This window comes from Arvicola amphibius, chromosome X, assembly GCF_903992535.2.
Source record: "Arvicola amphibius chromosome X, mArvAmp1.2, whole genome shotgun sequence".
NCBI lineage: Eukaryota > Metazoa > Chordata > Mammalia > Rodentia > Cricetidae > Arvicola > Arvicola amphibius.
Genome location: NC_052065.1, coordinates 59,685,799 through 59,703,422, shown reverse-complemented (window position 1 = coordinate 59,703,422; position 17,624 = coordinate 59,685,799). Strand labels below are relative to the sequence as shown.

Here is a 17,624-nt window from a genome sequence, read left to right as displayed (position 1 = left end):
TGTGTGTGTGTGTGTGCATGTGTCTGTGTGTGCGTGTGTCTGTGTGTGTGTGTGTGTGTGTGTGTGTGTGTGTGTGTTGGGGGGGTGGAAGCTTCTGGTGAGGAAAACTATTCAAGAGATTATTCAAGCTCCTACAGTAAGATTCAGTGAAATGATCCCAGAACTTACCCAAAGGCCATGGAGGGAAAAAGGGTGTAGCCTTGCAGAACCTGCTTTGGGGGTCATCAGGCAGTAACCGTTACTGCATAGGCGTTGTCAAGAAGCCAGAGCCATTTAACTGGCAAGGGTGGTTGGAAGCAAGCTTAAGACACCCCATAACTACGACTCTTAGACAGGTTGGAGGGGGGCTGAGGCTTGCGGACAAGGGGAGGAGGGGCACTTGAGGGTTGGGTCTTTGCCTCCCCCCCCATTCTCGCTGTCACTCACTACCCCAACAGTCGCCCGGGGGGCGGGCCCCGAGAGGTGGGGATGGGGGAGGGTAATCTTGGCAGGCGTCTGCTGCATGGCGTAGGTAGGGACTGCTGCGGGGGGATGCAGGGGGGGGGGCGCTGAACACGAGTGGGAAGCGAAGAGAGACACGGAGAGGGGGAGGGGACCGGGAACCATTTGAATGAGAGGAGGGGATCACGGGTACAGTGGGCTCTGGAGGTAGGGCGGGCACGGGTGTGACGGGGCCAGACTCTTGAGCCAGGTAAGGAAAGCAGGTGCGTAGATCTGGGTTTTTCCTGATTTTTTGTGTCTTTAGTGTACTAGGCCCTTCGGTAGAAAGGGGGCGCCGCCTTCCCCGGGGGCGGGCTTCAAAGCTCCAGAGGCTATCTTTCCCTCAACTAACGGGGCCCCGGGCGGGGGCTCAGACTCCATCCCCAGTGACTATACTCCAGTCCGCAATTTCCAGGCGGCCACTGGGCTGGGAGTCTCGCGCCGGGGGCCGGCGCTGTCTCGCGAGCCCCCTCCTCCAGCCAGCCAATGGGATTGGTTTCTGGCACCGCCCGCCTGCCTGCTGCAGAGCGCTCAGCGCTGCAAGCGGCGCTGCCATTTAAAGGGGCCGCGACCCCTGTCCCGGCTGCTAGGGAGGGAGGTGGAGAAGGAGTGCGGGGCCGTCGCTGTCTGCAGTTCTAGGCTTGTAGCCGTTACTCTAACCCTGCCTCAGGTAGGGGTCGGGACTGATCAAGCCGAACCGAACCTGCAGGCGGGATCTCGCAGTAGCCGGGAGGGGGGGGTCTAAGGAGAAATCGTAGCTCCAAAATGTCTTCCTGTAAATGCCTGAGGTGGGGGGTGGGCAACAGGAGAAGGGAAAGACTAGGGGAGCAGTAGGGAAGGGGGACGGGGCTGAGGAAGTGGTCCACCCTGAAAGGTAACCGAACAGGGGAATGGTTAGGAAGGGCAGTTTGTGGGGGCGGGGAAGGGCTGAGGGAGGACGGGGCTCTGCGGGGAGGGGCAGCGGGGTTGGACAGGATGGGTAGACTGGAAACCTGAGGGGCTCTTGGAGAGTAAGGGGGACCGGAGGCTGAGATCGCTGGAGCGGGAAAGGCTTCTGGCTGTGGCGGCCAGAAGAGACTCTGAGGGGGCGTTCAGCCTGAGGTGGGGGGTGTGTGAGAGGTAGGGAGGAAGGAGCTACGAGTCTCGGTGGGGGGTGTCGGGCGGGTTAGAGACCAACTGCCTGGCGAGTGTGGGCACCGGGCCAGGGCGGGGAACGCCACTCCCCACAGAGGGCGCTGTATGGGGGGGGGGAGTGGACATTGGGACTGAAGCCTGTGGAAATGCCCATCGGTTGTGGGGGGTGGCTGCTAATGAGAAATCCAAGTGCATGACGGGGTGTGTCTCATAGCCTACATAAGAAATTCAGGCTAAGACCATCTCTACTGCCCCCTCTTCCCAATCTGCAGCCCATACCCAGCCATGGATCCCAGTGATTTCCCCAGTCCATTTGACCCATTGACCCTGCCAGAGAAGCCCCTGGCTGGAGACCTTCCAGTAGACATGGAATTTGGAGAGGATCTGCTGGAATCTCAGACTGCTCCAACTCGAGGATGGGCCCCCCCAGGTCCGTCTCCATCCTCTGGAGCCCTGGACCTGCTTGATACCCCTTCTGGCCTGGAAAAAGACCCTGGAGTAGTCCTGGATGGAGCCACTGAGCTACTGGGGCTGGGGGGGCTGTTTTATAAAGCCCCCTCTCCCCCAGAGGTGGACCATGATCCTGAGGGGACCCTTGCATGGGATTCGGGGGAGCAGACCCTAGAGCCTGGACCAGGGTGCCAGACCCCTGAGGTGATGCCACCTGATCCCGGGGCTGGGGTCATTCCCCCTTCACCTGAGGGGCTACTAGAACCTTTGGCTCCGGATTCTCCAATAATCCTGGAGTCTCCTCATATTGAAGAGGAGATACCCCCCATAGCTACAAGGAGAAGGGGCTTCCCTGGGCAGGAGGAGGAGGAGCATACCCAAGGGCAGCCACAGAGCCCAAATGCACCCCCTAGCCCTTCAGTGGGAGAGACTCTGGGGGATGGCATCAACAGTTCTCAGAGCAAACCTGGGGTCTCTATCCCTGCTACACATCCTTCTTTGCCAGGTAGGTTGCCTAATCATTTGGAGGGGCTGGGGAAAGGGTGGTGGTAAGGAGGGCTGGTTGTGTGCTTTGAGAACTGAAGGAGGGAGGCGGGAGGGGGGAAAGATTAGAGTAGAGATCCCTGTGGGGAAGGAGTTGGGGTTTTGGAAGGAAGAGTGGGGTGTGGTGAAGATTATGGAAAATAGGGGTGGGAGGAATGGGGGGGGGCTGTACAGGATGAATGGGGTAGTATGAGGGGCTGAATTTGATGGCGTAGTCTCCCTTTATCACATTCCAGTGGGCTTTCAGTCCCAGGGTCCTTCCTTCAGAATTTGAAGAAAAATAGCAGGCTTCTAGGTGCTAAAATTTTCCCAGCTGTTTGGTTGTAAAAGGGAGTGGAGTTTCTGGGTTTGATGCATGGTAACTCCTCTCCGAAGTCCCTAAGAGCATACCGATTTCAGGGGGTAGTAGAGAGGCAGGATCTAGGATGCATCCCTGGTAGGGGAGGGGCCATCTAGACCTGAGACTCTAGCTTCTCCCTCAATCTACCTAGTGATATCCCTCCTCTGGACTGTGATAAGGGTCTGCAGATATATAATCTTAAATATCACCAAAGCCCAGAGGAATCTACCCATAACATTTGTTTTCGCTGGTACAATATAAATTCTTCATGACCAGTGGGACAGAAATGAGTGGAAGGGTAGGATAATGCATTTATTTAACGGAGAACAGCTGCACACATACCTTCCCCACTTCCACCCTAGTACCGAGTCTGAGGTAACCCTGGAAGCGTTAGAAGCCAGACACTTGAGTTTTCCCTTTCAGTTTTGAGTAAATTCTTCCCCAGGAAGGGAGATGGGGTTTGGGCCTGGGCGGGCTCAAGATTTAGGTTACTTTCTTTCTTCCTTTGCAGGAGATGGTCTGACTGGGAAGGAGAGTGAGAAGCCGCCTGAGAGGGTGAGGGGGAGGGAATTGGAAAGAGTCTGGGTCCCCCTATAGCCCTGAGAAGGACAGACGCTTCATTTTCCTTCCTAGATGGTGGGGGGGGGGGATGCTGTCAGGAGATTCAGAGAAGGGAGGAGCTCTTGTGTCTACTAATTCTTAAGAATGAAATCCAGTTCCCATTTCCCCCTTCTCTTCAGGGATGGGCCAAGGGTCCCAACCCTGACACCCCACCTTCCATCTCCTATTCCTTCCCCCAACCTTGGGCTCTGGTTAGCTGTTAGCTTCAGCTTTCCTCCCTGCCCCTCTTTCCAAGGTACAGAAGAGAAGCGAGCGCGTTAGAAGAGCAGAACCTCCAAAGCCTGAGGTTGTGGATTCCACTGAGAGCAGTAAGTAGGATATGAGGAAGTGTGACCTGGGAATTCCTGGCGTAGAGAAGAGCTGAAGGTGGGATTATGACAGGGCACGGATCTTCTGGCTCCTGTAGTTCCTCTCTGCAGAAAGAGAAGTGCCTGTCTCTGCAGTGGGTTGGCATGGGAACCAAGAGGTAGTGGGGGGGGGGGGGATTGAAAACAAGAACAATAAGAATAGAAAGTTTTACGTTTCAGCTATACTGTCCCTCTCCCTAGTCTTCTTTCTTGGAAGCCCCCTCCTGAATATTGTACAATAAGCATGAGTAGCTTAAGATACCATTGTAAAGGGAGAGGAAGTATAACAGCCAGAACAAGAGGAGTCCCAGAGATCCCAGGATCAGTTTTGAACATCGAATGGCTGGAGATCTGTTCTGGCGGTCTTTTCTCACTGCCCCGCCTACTCCCACAGTTCCAGTGTCAGATGAGGATTCTGATGCCATGGTAGATGACCCCAATGATGAGGACTTTGTGCCATTCCGGCCCCGGCGCTCTCCTCGCATGTCCCTGCGCTCAAGTATGGCACAAAGGGCTGGGCGCTCTTCAATGGGCACCAAGATGTCTTGTGCACATTGCCGGACACCACTGCAGAAGGGGCAGACGGCCTATCAGCGCAAGGGGCTGCCTCAGCTCTTCTGTTCTTCATCTTGTCTCACTACTTTCTCCAAGAAGCCTTTGGGCAGAAAGACCTGTACCTTCTGCAAGAAGTGCGTGGAGATCCTAGGGTGGGAGGGGGCAGGGACCAGGGGCGGGAGTTCTGGGTAAGAGAGATTGTGTTGGCAAAACCAAGCAGGATGGAGATGATAGGGTTAATTTAGGGAAGTGGTTAGAGTATTTGATTCTATGGTCCTCAATCCAAACCCTAGGGAGTACAGGGGTTACTGCTGGGATAAGAGGGTGGTCGTGGGAATGCTCAAACCTGTTCCCACCTCCAGGGAGATCTGGAACACCAAGGACTCAGTTGTGGTGCAGACTGGTTCAGGAGGCTCCTTCCAGGAATTCTGCACATCTGTCTGTCTGTCTCTGTATGAGGCCCAGCAGCAGCGTCCAATCCCCCAGTCTGTGGATCCTGCCGATGCCACTCGTTGCAGCATATGCCAGAAGACTGGAGAGGTGAGGCTGCTCACCACAGGCCAATTGACAGAGCCTGCTGGCTCTGACCTGCCCCCCCTGGTTCCGGAGCTGCAGGGGCCAAGCCCCGGGCGGGGGAAAGGGATTTGGGTGGAAAAGGTAGCCATTATGAGGGAGCAAATTCAAGGATAGAGCTTCTCCAGGATGTATGCAGCTGACCTTCCTTACCTCCCAGGATCTCGCCATCAAGTCTACAGCCTGACGCACAGGTTGGGGGGTCCTAGGCCCACTGTCTGCTGTGAAGGTCTAGGGTGAGGTGGGAGTTCTGTCCTTGCATTGATTGGGGTGGGCGGTGGTGGCCTGGCCTCAGCTCAGGGTGTGTATGTATATGTGTGGCAGGTCCTACATGAGGTCAGCAACGGCAGCGTGGTGCATCGACTCTGCAGCGATTCTTGCTTCTCCAAATTCCGAGCCAACAAGGGACTGAAAACCAACTGTTGTGACCAGTGTGGGGCTTACATCTACGCCAGGCCTGGGAGCCTTGGCCCAGAGCTCCTCTTCCATGATGGTCAACAAAAGCGGTTTTGCAACACAACGTGCTTGGGGGCGTACAAGAAGGTGGGGCCGAGGGAGTAGTGCATTAGAGGGCTATGGAAGGGGGTGTGGTTCTTGGGTGATAAATAAAGGTGCCTGAAGGGTCGAGGGCTGGGAAAAATAAAACAAATAAAGGGGGTTTCAATTGTATCTGTTATGTTTTATTTTTGAAGCTGGCTGGTGGACACACAGGTCTTTGTTATATCATCATCTATACTTTTTTGTATGCCTGAAAAATTTCATGTTTAAAAAATTTTAAAAATAAAAGTGAAGGGACAAATCCAGCCTCAGCCTCTCCTTCCCCATCCTCACAGAAAAACACACGTGTGTACCCATGTGTCTGGTGCAAGACCCTGTGTAAGAACTTTGAGATGCTATCACATGTGGATCGTAATGGCAAGACCAGCTTGTTCTGTTCCCTGTGCTGTACCACTTCTTACAAAGTGAAGCAGGCAGGGCTCACTGGTAGGTGCAAAGCCCTCTTCTTTGAGATCCCTGCTGGCCTTCCTTCCACTTCCCACATTCCCCTCTTCTAGAGTAATTTCTGCTGCCCAACCTCAGCCCCAACCACATCTTCCCGTGGATTTTCTATTCCATCTCTGCCCTGCCTTACACCTTCTATGTGCTCTCTCTTCCTCTTTCTCTTTCTTTCTCTCTTTCTTTCTGTGCCCCAGGCCCTCCCCGACCCTGCAGCTTCTGCCGCCGCAGCCTCTCTGACCCTTGTTACTACAACAAAGTTGATCGCACAGTCTACCAGTTCTGCAGCCCCAGCTGCTGGACCAAGTTCCAGGTACTCCAGACCCTGGACCAGGGATACAGGGTGTGGCCACAGGGAAAGGGTAGGAGAACTGGGGTAGGTAGGTCTGGGTAGGGCAAAGAGAAAGCCTGACCTCCCATCCCCTCCAGCACTGCACACATCTTGCCCCCACCCCTTATTTGTCTTCCTTCCCTCCAGCGTACTAGCCCTGAGGGGGGCATTCACCTGAGCTGTCACTACTGCCATAGCCTCTTCAGTGGCAAGCCTGAGGTCTTGGAGTGGCAGGTAAGATCCCCCCACCCACATCTTGCCACGTGTTTGAAGAAGTCTTCTCGAGCTGTGCCTTTCAGGTGCAGATGTCCTAGCTGTGCCCTTCCTGTCCTGTGTTTCCATCTCAGGACCAGGTCTTCCAGTTCTGCTGCCGTGATTGCTGTGAGGACTTCAAGCGGCTTCGGGGTGTGGTATCCCAGTGTGAGCACTGCCGGCAGGAGAAACTCCTGCATGAGAAACTTCGGTTCAGTGGGGTGGAGAAAAGTTTCTGCAGTGAAGGTAAGGAAGTGAGGTAGGGACCGAGGCCCTGTCTCTTGTGACCAGGGAGGATGGCCAAGAAAAGGAGCAAGGCTTAGAAAGCAGTGTATAAGGTAGGGCCTTGTCAGAGTGCTCCACTCCACTTATGCTAAGGCTTTAGGCGGACGAGGTCAGATGCAGCACTTTGAAAAGACTGAGTCTTAAATCTGTGAATAACTCTGTCTCCAGGCTCTTTTTATCTGGTCTCCCCTTTCTAGGCTGTGTGCTACTGTACAAACAAGACTTCACTAAGAAGCTGGGCTTATGCTGTATCACTTGTACTTACTGCTCCCAAACCTGCCAGCGTGGAGTCGCTGAGCAACTGGATGGCAGCACCTGGGACTTTTGCAGCGAGGACTGTAAGACCAAGTACCTGTTATGGTACTGCAAGGTAAGGAGAGTCAGCATGTCAGAAAGAAGGCGACAGGGGCATGAACTGTGGTACTGCCACCAGCACCAGATCTCCAGTCTCTAGGGTGCTCTCCAAAGAGACAGACATGGCTTATCATAGAAGACAGGGCCCAGCATATTTCTAAGAGGCAGGTCTGACCATTCTGTCAATGCCCTCAGGCTGCCCGGTGCCATGCCTGTAAGCGCCAGGGGAAGCTGCTGGAAACCATCCACTGGCGTGGGCAAATCCGTCATTTCTGCAACCAACAGTGTCTGCTGCGCTTCTACAGCCAGCAGAACCAACCCAACTTGGATACCCAGAGTGGGCCAGAAAGCCTCCTGAACAGTGAGTCTGGGACAGTGGGACTTTATTAGAACTGGCTTGGGCTCTTTCAATGTCGGGTCAAGCCCCTTCTTCCTCTTCCTTGCATTTGCCTGTTCCCTGGCCAGAGTACCACTACCATGCTCTTTTATCATTTGGACTCTTTGGGTATTCTTTAAATTTTGGAGTGAGTGCTGGTTTTCTGCAAGGGTGTATAGTTGAAGGTGTACTCAGGTAGGATAGGACTTGTGGTGGTTATGAAAACTAACATTTCAGAGAAAGGGAAGTATCAACATAAGCTTTACCCTCAGTGACACTGAAAACTGGTACCATTTCTAGAACATTAGCCTGGTGCTTCAGTCACTAGGAATGTTTCATTCTTCTTGGTAGCTAGAAGCAAAGAATCTTCTGGGCTACTGTTTCTGGGGCCCAGACTTGGGTAGGAAGGAAGAAAAATCCTAGACTTCCTATTTCTAAAGAGTGCTCTTTCATAAAGCTCTCCTAGAAAAATGGTGCAGAAAACAATTAGTTCCTCCAGCAAGAGCATTTCCTTGTTTGATTCTACAGGTCAGTCTTCTGAGTCAAAGCCCCAGACACCCTCTCAAACCAAAGTGGAAAACAACATCACAGTGAGAACCCCAGAGGAAAATGGGAATTTGGGCAAGGTCAGAACAAAACCAAGAGGGAGGACTGTTTCAGAGGAGGGTACTATAATTGGCAGAACTTACATTCCTTTGATGCTACAGATTCCTGTGAAGACTCGATCCGTTCCAAGTGTGCCCAATCCTCTATCCACACCACCCCCAGCAACACCCCGTAAAAACAAAGCTGCCATGTGTAAGCCGCTGATGCAGAACCGGGGAGTCTCCTGTAAGGTGGAAATGAAGTCCAAAGGAAGTCAAACAGGTGAGTGCCATGATACCTCGATTCCATGGACTGTGTTCCTAAGTTGTCAGCTTCCAGCTTTATGTCCAGGAACCTGGATGGCGCTCTTTCAGTTTGTTCAAGGCAGTTTTGTGACATTGAACACATGTTTAGAGTTTGGGGGGCTGACAGATGAGCATCAGGTCTTAGATCAGATATCACTAATCTAGAAGGGGGTGCTGAAAAGTTTTCTTGTCTGCAGAAGAGTGGAAGCCACAGGTGATTGTGCTGCCCATCCCAGTGCCCATATTTGTGCCAGTGCCTATGCATCTATACTGCCAGAAAGTCCCGGTGCCTTTCTCAATGCCTATCCCAGTAAGTGGACTTGCCCTTCCTGACCAGTCCTCCTTTATCCTGACCAGTCGTTCTTTATCTAGGATTCAGGCCCACTTTCTCTGTTTTTCTCATGAGTTGGTACCCTTATCCACTGGTGTGATTCTTGACATTTTATTGGGATTTGTGTCTCTAGGTGCCTGTGCCCATGTTCTTGCCCACTACCTTGGAGAGCACAGAAAAGATTGTGGAGACCATTGAGGAGCTGAAGGTGAAGATCCCTTCCAACCCCTTGGAGGCTGACATCCTGGCCATGGCGGAAATGATTGCAGAGGCTGAAGAGTTAGACAAGGCCTCTTCTGATCTTTGTGGTATGCAATGATGGCGGAAACAGTGCTACCAGTCTGCCTGCCTATAAGGGTGGGAGGTGTGGTCTTGGTGCTAAGTGGGATGGGAAGGGATGGCTGTGTGGGTGTTGGACAAGAGCTCCAGTGACTGAGCTGACTTCTCTGCCTCTCAGATCTTGTGAGCAACCAGAGTGCAGAGGGACTTCTGGAAGACTGTGACCTGTTTGGCACAGCTCGAGATGACGTCCTGGCCATGGCTGTTAAGATGGCTAATGTCTTAGATGAGCCTGGGCAAGACTTGGAGGCAGATTTCCCCAAGAGTAAGTAGGATTTAAGGCATGCCCACTGAATATTGTAGCGTTGTGCTATTAGGAAAGGAGTGTTTCTTGTGATCCTGAGCATGACTCTAAAGAATGTTTATTAAGACAGGATGGGTTAGATGTTAGTGGCATAAGCCTTTAATCCCGGCACTCATGAGGCAGAGGCAGGGAGATTTCTGAGTTTGAGGCCAGCCTGGTCTACAGAGAATTCCAGGACAGCCAGGACTACATAGAGAAACCCTGTTTTTTTTTTTTTTTTTAAAAAAAATCAACCAAGCAAACAAAAAACAAAAATAGACAGGACAGAGTACTGTTTGGTTTTTGTTTTTGTTTTTTGAGATAGAGTCTCAACTAACCCAGCTCAGACTGTCCTTGAATTCACTCTGTAGCTAAGGATGAGCTTAAATTTCTGATCCTTCTGCCTGGATTATAGGTGTGTACCACCACTCCTAGTTTATATGGTACTGGGGATTGAACCCAGGGCTTCATGTATACTAGGTATATGTCTACTAGGCTACATCCCCTAGCCTTTGTTTATTTTCAGTTGTGTGTATGTGTGTGTGTATGGGTATGTATGCATGTTCATGTGTGTACAAGTCCATGTTCAGGCCAGAGGAAAACCTTGGGTATCATTCATTAAGCACTGCCCACCTCCTTTTTGAGATGAGGTCTCTTTCACTGCCCTGGCACTTGCCAAGTAGGCTAGGCTGGCTGATCAGCAAGCCTCGGGGATCCACTTGTCCTTGCTGCTCCAGTGCTGGGATTACAAGTGCATGCTGCCACTCCTGGCTTCCCATGTGTATGTTAGGGAATCAAACTCAGGTCCTCATGCTGGCATGGCAAGCACTTTATCAACTGAGCCATCTCCCCTGTCCCCATTGTCACCATTTTATGTGTACAGTTCAGTAATGTTAAGTATATTCATGTTGCTTTGAATTTGTGAATATTTGTGTTCAATGTGGTTGATTGTGGGAATTCAATCCAAGGTCCTGTGTATGTTAGGCAAGCTCAACTACTGAGCTACCCCCCAGCCCTATTTTTTTGCTTTTTGTTTTGAGAGAGGGTCTTTTGAGTTGTCCAGGTTGGCTTTGAGCGCATTTTGTAGCCTAGAAGGTCCTTTGCTACATGCATAGCCTGTGTCTGGTGTTTGTGTACCTCTGACTGCCTTTCATATATTGAGTTCAATGAAACTGACGAAGTGCTTCTTCCTGAGTTGAATGAGCAAGTAACAAGGATGGGATGAGAGGACTTTAGAGTTGAGGCCTAAAGAAATTGATTTCTTCTTTCTTTCCCTTCTATTAGATCCTTTGGACATTAACCCAAGTGTAGACTTCCTCTTTGATTGTGGCCTCGTAGGGCCTGAGGATGTATCTACTGAACAGGACCTTCCTCGAGCCATGAGGAAGGTGAGGACTGGGGTTACTGTATCCACAAAAAGAAAATGGACATCTGAAGGAGTGGGGCTGCTCTCATAGACACACAAGAAAGCTTCCCTGGTCTTCTTTCTCCAACACTAGAAGTACTGAGATCTGGTCAAACTTCACATTTCTCCTAGTTCACAAGATTATTAAAACTATTCTGGGGCTTTCTGCCATGGTAGCTTTCTGTGTTCTTACATCAGTGCTCCCATCCCCAATGGTGAGCACTGTCCTGCATGGTGCCTTGGTGTTGCCTTTGTTACCATCCTCCTATTGTCTTCCTTTCCAGGGTCAAAAGAGGTTGATGCTTTCTGAAAGCTGTTCCCGGGACTCTTTGAGCAGCCAGCCTAGTTGTACTGGTCTCAACTATTCATATGGTGTTAATGCTTGGAAGTGCTGGGTACAGTCAAAATATGCCAATGGAGAAACCAGCAAGGGTGATGAGCTACGCTTTGGTCGTAAGTACTTGGGAGGAAAAAAGGCACAGAGAGGGAAAGAGGAAGGGGCTATATTAACCTAGTAACAGTTGAAGATGTCTAGGAGTGGTAAGGGTGTGATCATTTATCCAGTAAAGACAGTGAACAGTTATAGATTAAAGGGAGAGCCTGTCTAGGTTCTTTCATAATTGATGGTTTTTTTTTCAGGAGCTAGTTGTGATGAAAGGGTTAATGGTGGAGCTATGTGAAATTCTCCACATGGAGTTTTCTTAATCCTATTTACCTCTACTACATCTCACTGCAGCCAAACCCATGCGTATCAAAGAGGATATTCTCGCCTGTTCGGCTGCTGAGCTCAACTACGGTCTAGCCCAGTTTGTGAGAGAAATTACTCGACCCAATGGTGAACGATATGAACCCGACAGTATCTACTATCTGTGTCTTGGCATCCAGCAGGTACCCCTTGCACACCATCTTGTTTTCTATCACTTTGAACATAGCAGACACAATTCTGCTGAATGCTTCTAGCCCATTCCTTCTTGTCACTTGTCTCTTCCCCTGAATAGGCAGCTTGTCTAAATTTCCTGTGACAAATATATGTCAATGGCCTCCTAAAATTAGTGCTCCATTCCAGGACTGTTGGTCAAGCACCAGTCTCCATTGCTATCTGGATCCTCTAGATCACCCTTGAGTCTTGAGGAAGGATGTGAGGGCTGAGTTCCTTGAGTAGTTGGGTAATGTTTAGTTCTCACTTGGTGAAGTTAGGACCTGATAAGGGTATCAGAGCTTGTGAGGGCCGTCTGTCTCCAAGCTCCACCTCTTTCAGAAAAGCCTCAGTCCACCAGCAGTCATACCTAAGGGAAAGTGCACTCGGTTGTCTACTCAAGCGGTTGTCTCCCATCCTCTTTAATTACCGAGGGCCATGACTGCAGCTTTCATCATCACTCTCTTTCCTGTAGATCCTAGTCTGGCTTTATGTATTTCTCTTTTTCTTTCTCTAGTATTTGCTGGAAAATAACCGAATGGTGAACATTTTCACGGACCTTTACTACTTGACTTTCGTTCAAGAACTCAACAAGTCTCTGAGTACCTGGCAGCCCACACTCCTTCCCAACAGTAAGGGACAGGAACTTAGCAAGCCCTTCTTCCTCTCTTCCCTTCTTCCAACACACCACTATAAGAGTCCTGTACTGTCTGGCCTGTCTCTAAGGGTTCAAGGGTAGGAGTATATATCTGGTTGGCTCAGGGTTTCAAGCTAATGGAGCCAGAGTCCCTGTCCTTGAACATGAGGAGGAGAGCCACTTGTGGTGATGCATGCCTATAATCCCAGCATCACGGAGGCTGAGACAGAATTGTGAGTTCTGGACCACCCTGGACTATAGAGTGAGACACTTTTTAAAAAAGAACATGAGTTAAACATGGTGGTATATGCATTTAATCCCAGTGTTAGGAGAGTTCAAAGTCTTAATAGTGAGTTCTGGACCAGCCAGCCCTATATAGTGAAACCCTGGTTTTGGTTTTTTGGTTTTTTGGTTTTTTTTTTTAATTTAAATGGAAACACTAAAAGAGGAACATGAGGAATAGGTCAAGACTTTTAGTCTGATCCAGGGGCAATGATATGTGCCTATAGTTCAGACTTCTTGGGAGACTGAGACAAGATCTCAAGTTTAAGGCTAGCCTGAGTTACAGAGGGGAATGTTTTTCTTAAAAAGGAAAAAAGAAAAAAGACTCAGGTCTGTAGACTTATCTCTGGGACCAGAAAAAAAAGACAATCCAAGTTTGGGTGGTTAGTTCAGATAAAAAAGCAAGATGTGGGAATCCTAAGCATTAGGTCTACCTGCATATAACTTGGAGATGGTCAGAGAAGTGTTACATGCAGATGAATAGTATATAAAAAATGCCCAATTCCAGGATAGGCTAGGCTACACAGAGAAACCCTGTTTCAATACCACCACCTACCCCAAATTGCCCAGCTCTACTGTGTAGTTCAGATGTCAGGGTTTATATGCAGCGAGAAGCCTACAGTTAAGTGTATGTATGTGTAGGAACTCAGGTGGGTTTGGGAAGCCGATCCCCTTTGTTTTTCTCTTTGTCCATCACAGATACTGTATTCTCCCGTGTGGAGGAAGAACACCTCTGGGAGTGCAAGCAGCTGGGGGTCTATTCTCCCTTTGTCCTTCTCAACACCCTCATGTTCTTCAACACTAAGTTTTTTGGACTGCAGACAGCTGAGGAACACATGCAGCTCTCTTTCACTAATGTGGTACGGCAGTCTCGCAAGTGTACCACTCCTCGGGGCACCACAAAGGTGGTGAGCATCCGCTACTATGCCCCAGTCCGACAGAGGAAAGGGCGAGGTATGAGGCTCTCCCCTCCTTTGCTTCTGCCCTTTATGTTCTTTTCCTGGCATTCTCACCATACCCGCCAGGTTGGTCCTCTGCTTTGCCCCCAGCTTCCCTCTGTGTTTGCAGAAAAGATGAAAACAGTCCTGATAGACAGCGGCTGGCTGTTTCATAATAGGAGGGAAGTTAACGCCTATTTCTCACCTTCATCATTTCTAGGCAGTTTATTTGCTTGCCGTATTTTGAAAGAATGAGGGTGGACAGATAGTAAGCTGTTATGTGTGTCTGACTATAAGGGAGAGTTGAGAGTGAATAACAAATTTTGTATGATTCAAAAACTGCGTACTGAGGACTGGAGAGATGGTTCAGTTGATAAAACACCCATGCAAACCACATAATTTGAGGTCCTGAGTTTGGATCCCTAGCACCCATGTAAACCTAGGCATGGTGGCCTATGTCTATAACCTAGAGTTGGAGCAAGCAGAGGTAGAGACAGGTAGTTTTCCCAGAGCTCATTGTTCAACTAGTCCTGCTAGTCAGTGAGCTCCAGGCTCAGTAACAGACTCTGTCTCAACATAATATGAGAGAGGAAGGTACTCAGTGTCAACCTCTGACCTCCACATACGCACATATGCACCTGCTCTCTCATGTGCCCATGCCCAACAAAAGTATGCGCTCACACATACACAGAAGCATAACAATAAAATCAAGACTGTACAGAGGGAGGAAAAGAAACTATATATTGGTTTCCATTCTCTGTGGCCCTGGAATTCTGTCCTGTCTGCGTGTGATTCTTCAGGTCCCTTCTTTGTGCCTCTACATAAATTAATGGGCAAAGGTTGTGGCCATCATTTTTAATCTGACCTAGAAGGAAGCCTAACCTTCCACCAAACTATTTTACCAATTGTTTTGTATGACTTGTGAGATCACCTCTTTAAGAAGTCAACTTGGGAAGGATTATGTACACTTTGTCAGGAAGAGCTGGAGAAGCCCGCAGAGTAGTGCACATATAGGATGTTTGGTTAGTGTGGAGACTAACAACCCTTCTGCTTTCCTTCCTCCCCCACCTTTCTTTCTCTTTTTTGTGGTGATATAGAACCCAGAGCCTTGTAAGTGCTAGGCGAGCACTTTTCTACCTAGCTACACTCCTAGCCTTCCTTTATTTGCCATTTATTTCTTTTTGAAGCTATATTTTTTGATCCTGTGGCCTTATCTCTGTGCCCTTGGTTGTGCTCTGGGAGGTGGCTCATTGGGCCTGTGCTCTAATGCGTCTGGGTCATTTCCCTCCACTATAGACACAGGCCCTGGGAAACGGAAGAGGGAAGATGACACTATCTTAGAGCAACGTGAGAATCGCATGAATCCCCTCCGCTGCCCTGTCAAGTTCTATGAGTTCTATCTCTCAAAATGGTGAGTTAGTGAGTTCATAGGAATGCTTTACCATGTGGACCTAAGAGGCCTGCTCTGCCTTGGTATACTACTAATGTCTGTCTTCCACCCTCATCCCCACTATTGTAGTCCTGAAAGCCTCAGGACTCGAAACGATGTGTTCTACCTGCAACCTGAGCGCTCCTGCATTGCGGAGTCACCTCTCTGGTATTCTGTGATTCCCATGGACCGAAGCATGTTGGAGAGCATGCTTAATCGCATTCTGGCTGTGCGTGAGATTTATGAGGAACTTGGTCGTCCTGGGGAAGAAGACCTAGACTGAACCCATGTGGTGGTACCTTGTATCCGTCTTTCACATCAGTGTCTGTCCTGTGGGGCAACTGGCCCAGGAACCAATGTTGTCCATTCTGAAGGCTCCTGACTGCCTCTTTCTATTCTCTCATTCCCTGCTTTTCCTAGGAATCCCTGGCTTTAACCTTCCGTACCACTTGTAACCATGGGGCCCCAGTGTTCTGTACTCATGGGCTAGTCCCCCCGTGATGGGCATGAACCAGGTAGCCCGTTTTCTTTATGCTTCACAGTGAACCCTTTCTGCTGGGGCCTGACTCTGATGGAGTGATAATAGCTCTGGTGATCCTGTTGGCTTTGTGTTTCCTGACCTATATCTATGTAGGTGAAACCCTGTGTTCCTAGGTCTGACCTAGGCAAGAACCCAGCTGCCTTCTCTGCCCTGTGTCTCCTCTCTCTCTCTCTCCCTCCCTCTCCCCCTCCCTCTCTCTCTCTCTCTCTCTCTCTCTCTCTCTCTCTCTCTCTCTCTCTCTCTCTCTCTCTCTCTCTCTCTCTCTTCCCCAGTACCATGTGAAAGGGTCTTGTCTGAGAGATATGAAATAAATGAGGGGACCATTTCCCTAAAGCACAGAGCTCAGACACTTTTATCCCTCCTGAAATAAGTGATTGTTAGTACCCTTCCCCACCATGTCCCTTACCTGCCCTTTGAGCATCGCTGGTGTTGTAGTTTCTCAAGGGTTCCAAATGCTTTCTGTTCCTCAAAGGCAGAGAATGACTCAGTATGGGGAGCAGACTCCTATTGTGCATATTCCTGTCCCCTTGGCTTATGTGTTTGTCTCTCCTGCCATCTTAGGGTGGCATGAGCCATGGTGTCAACATGCTTACCCCTCTGCAACTGCCTCCCTTTAGTTTCAGGAACAGAGTGCTCAAAGCAAAAATGACCTTCTGACTTGGATTGGGGCTGGGTTCCCCAATGTTGTTCTCCCCTACCATTGGAGCCAGGCCCACCGTATGGGGGCCTAGGCCATACAGGATGGGGTTTGTGGTCAAAAGATAGGTGAGGAACTGTGGGTAAGGGTCCTGCTCCTACTACCTACATTTCTCTTTTCCCCATCTTACATTTGTGGGCCCAGAAAAATGTAGTGTCTGGCAGAGGGAGTGCCCAGTTCTTCCCCTGTTGGCTTTGCTGCTCCCCAGCCTTCCTTTTGTGTTTTTATAGCTGCCACCAGTTCAGCCACTGTTTAAATTGTATATATGGTACTGAGGTGCCTGGCCTGTTCCTTCAGTGAGCCATGCCCACCCTTGTGTTGTAGTGAGAAACTGTTGTCACAACTAACCTTCTGTCTCTGGAATTGTTTGTTTCAAATAAAGAGTTAAAATTGTCCTTTGCTTTCTCTGGGGGAGGGAGAGCTGCCTTTGAAGGAGTGGGGAGATAAAGAGGAAAAACACTGGCTGTGGATCCTTGAGAATTATTCTTACCTCATCCAACAAGTATCAGAAATGTGGTCTTTTTGTCATACATTTTCAGAAACATAAGAAAAAAAATCTATTTTTCAACAGTCATTTATTGAGCTGGGGTGGCTCATGTCTGTAATCCCAGAAGTTGGGAGGCATAGGCAGGAAGATTAGGAATTCACAGTCATCCTTGACTACATGGTGAGTTCAAGGCCAACCTGGGCTATATGAAACCCTGTCTCAAAAAGGGGATAGGGGATGCAGATGTAGTTCAACTGATAGAGAATTTGCTTAGCATGCACAAAGTCCTGGGTCCAATCCTTAACAACACAGAAAACTGAGCTCACGCCTGTAATCCCAGCATTCTTTCACGGTCATCATTCGCGAGTCTGAGACCAGCCTGGGCTACGGGAGACCCTGTCAGCAACAACAAAAGCAAAGCAAAACCCAAGATATCCATCTGTTAAAGATCCCTTAGGTTTTAGGATTTAGATTACATATGTAATCTAAGATGGGTGGTGGTGGCGCACGCCTTTAATCCCAGCACTTGGGAAGCAGAGGCAGGTGGATCTCTGTGAGTTGGAGGCCGGCCTGGTCTACAAGAGCTAGTTCCAGGACAGGCTCTAAAGCTACAGAGAAACCCTGTCTTGAAGAGAGAGAGAGAGAAAAAGGAAAGACATTGATTAAACCTGTTACCTGTATCCAGTAAGCTCCCCGTCTAGAGGACCAGTAAACATAGTCAGTACAGGCAGAATGAAATACATAGGGCTATGGACCTCCTTTCAAGGATATAATAAGGCTGAGAGTTCACTAGGGAGGTATCATTTGACCTG

General features: G+C 49.6%; 1 protein-coding gene across 8 annotated transcripts; it reads left to right on the top strand.

Moving 5' to 3' along the window:
• On the top strand, positions 1–16,718 carry Zmym3 (zinc finger MYM-type containing 3). Of its 8 annotated transcripts, none has more exons than XM_038316550.1 (25): positions 1–136; positions 1,887–2,569; positions 3,459–3,502; positions 3,804–3,876; positions 4,310–4,604; positions 4,833–5,010; positions 5,368–5,586; positions 5,877–6,027; positions 6,237–6,352; positions 6,518–6,604; positions 6,718–6,868; positions 7,105–7,277; positions 7,457–7,622; positions 8,166–8,263; positions 8,345–8,504; positions 8,725–8,837; positions 8,992–9,166; positions 9,316–9,462; positions 10,765–10,868; positions 11,170–11,338; positions 11,622–11,773; positions 12,319–12,433; positions 13,420–13,674; positions 14,955–15,069; positions 15,178–16,718. In XM_038316550.1, exons 2-25 carry the CDS (start codon positions 1,900–1,902, stop codon positions 15,368–15,370), a joined length of 4,119 nt encoding a protein of 1,372 aa, XP_038172478.1. In that variant the 5' UTR covers positions 1–136; positions 1,887–1,899; the 3' UTR covers positions 15,371–16,718. The 8 variants fall into 8 exon arrangements, with proteins under 8 accessions (XP_038172478.1, XP_038172477.1, XP_038172482.1 ...); XM_038316549.1 differs by lacking the exon at positions 1–136 and adding an exon at positions 463–511; XM_038316548.1 differs by lacking the exon at positions 1–136 and adding an exon at positions 976–1,150.
• Positions 16,719–17,624: the final 906 nt, after the last annotated feature.

Excerpts from the sequence above, each read along its gene's own strand:
- Zmym3 (XM_038316550.1), top strand. The coding sequence starts at position 1,900 with ATGGATCCCAGTGATTTCCCCAGTCCATTTGACCCATTGACCCTGCCA. Across the intron at positions 7,623-8,165 it reads GCCAGAAAGCCTCCTGAACA|GTCAGTCTTCTGAGTCAAAG; the intron begins GTGAGTCTGGGA and ends TTGATTCTACAG. Across the intron at positions 10,869-11,169 it reads TTCCTCGAGCCATGAGGAAG|GGTCAAAAGAGGTTGATGCT; the intron begins GTGAGGACTGGG and ends CTTCCTTTCCAG.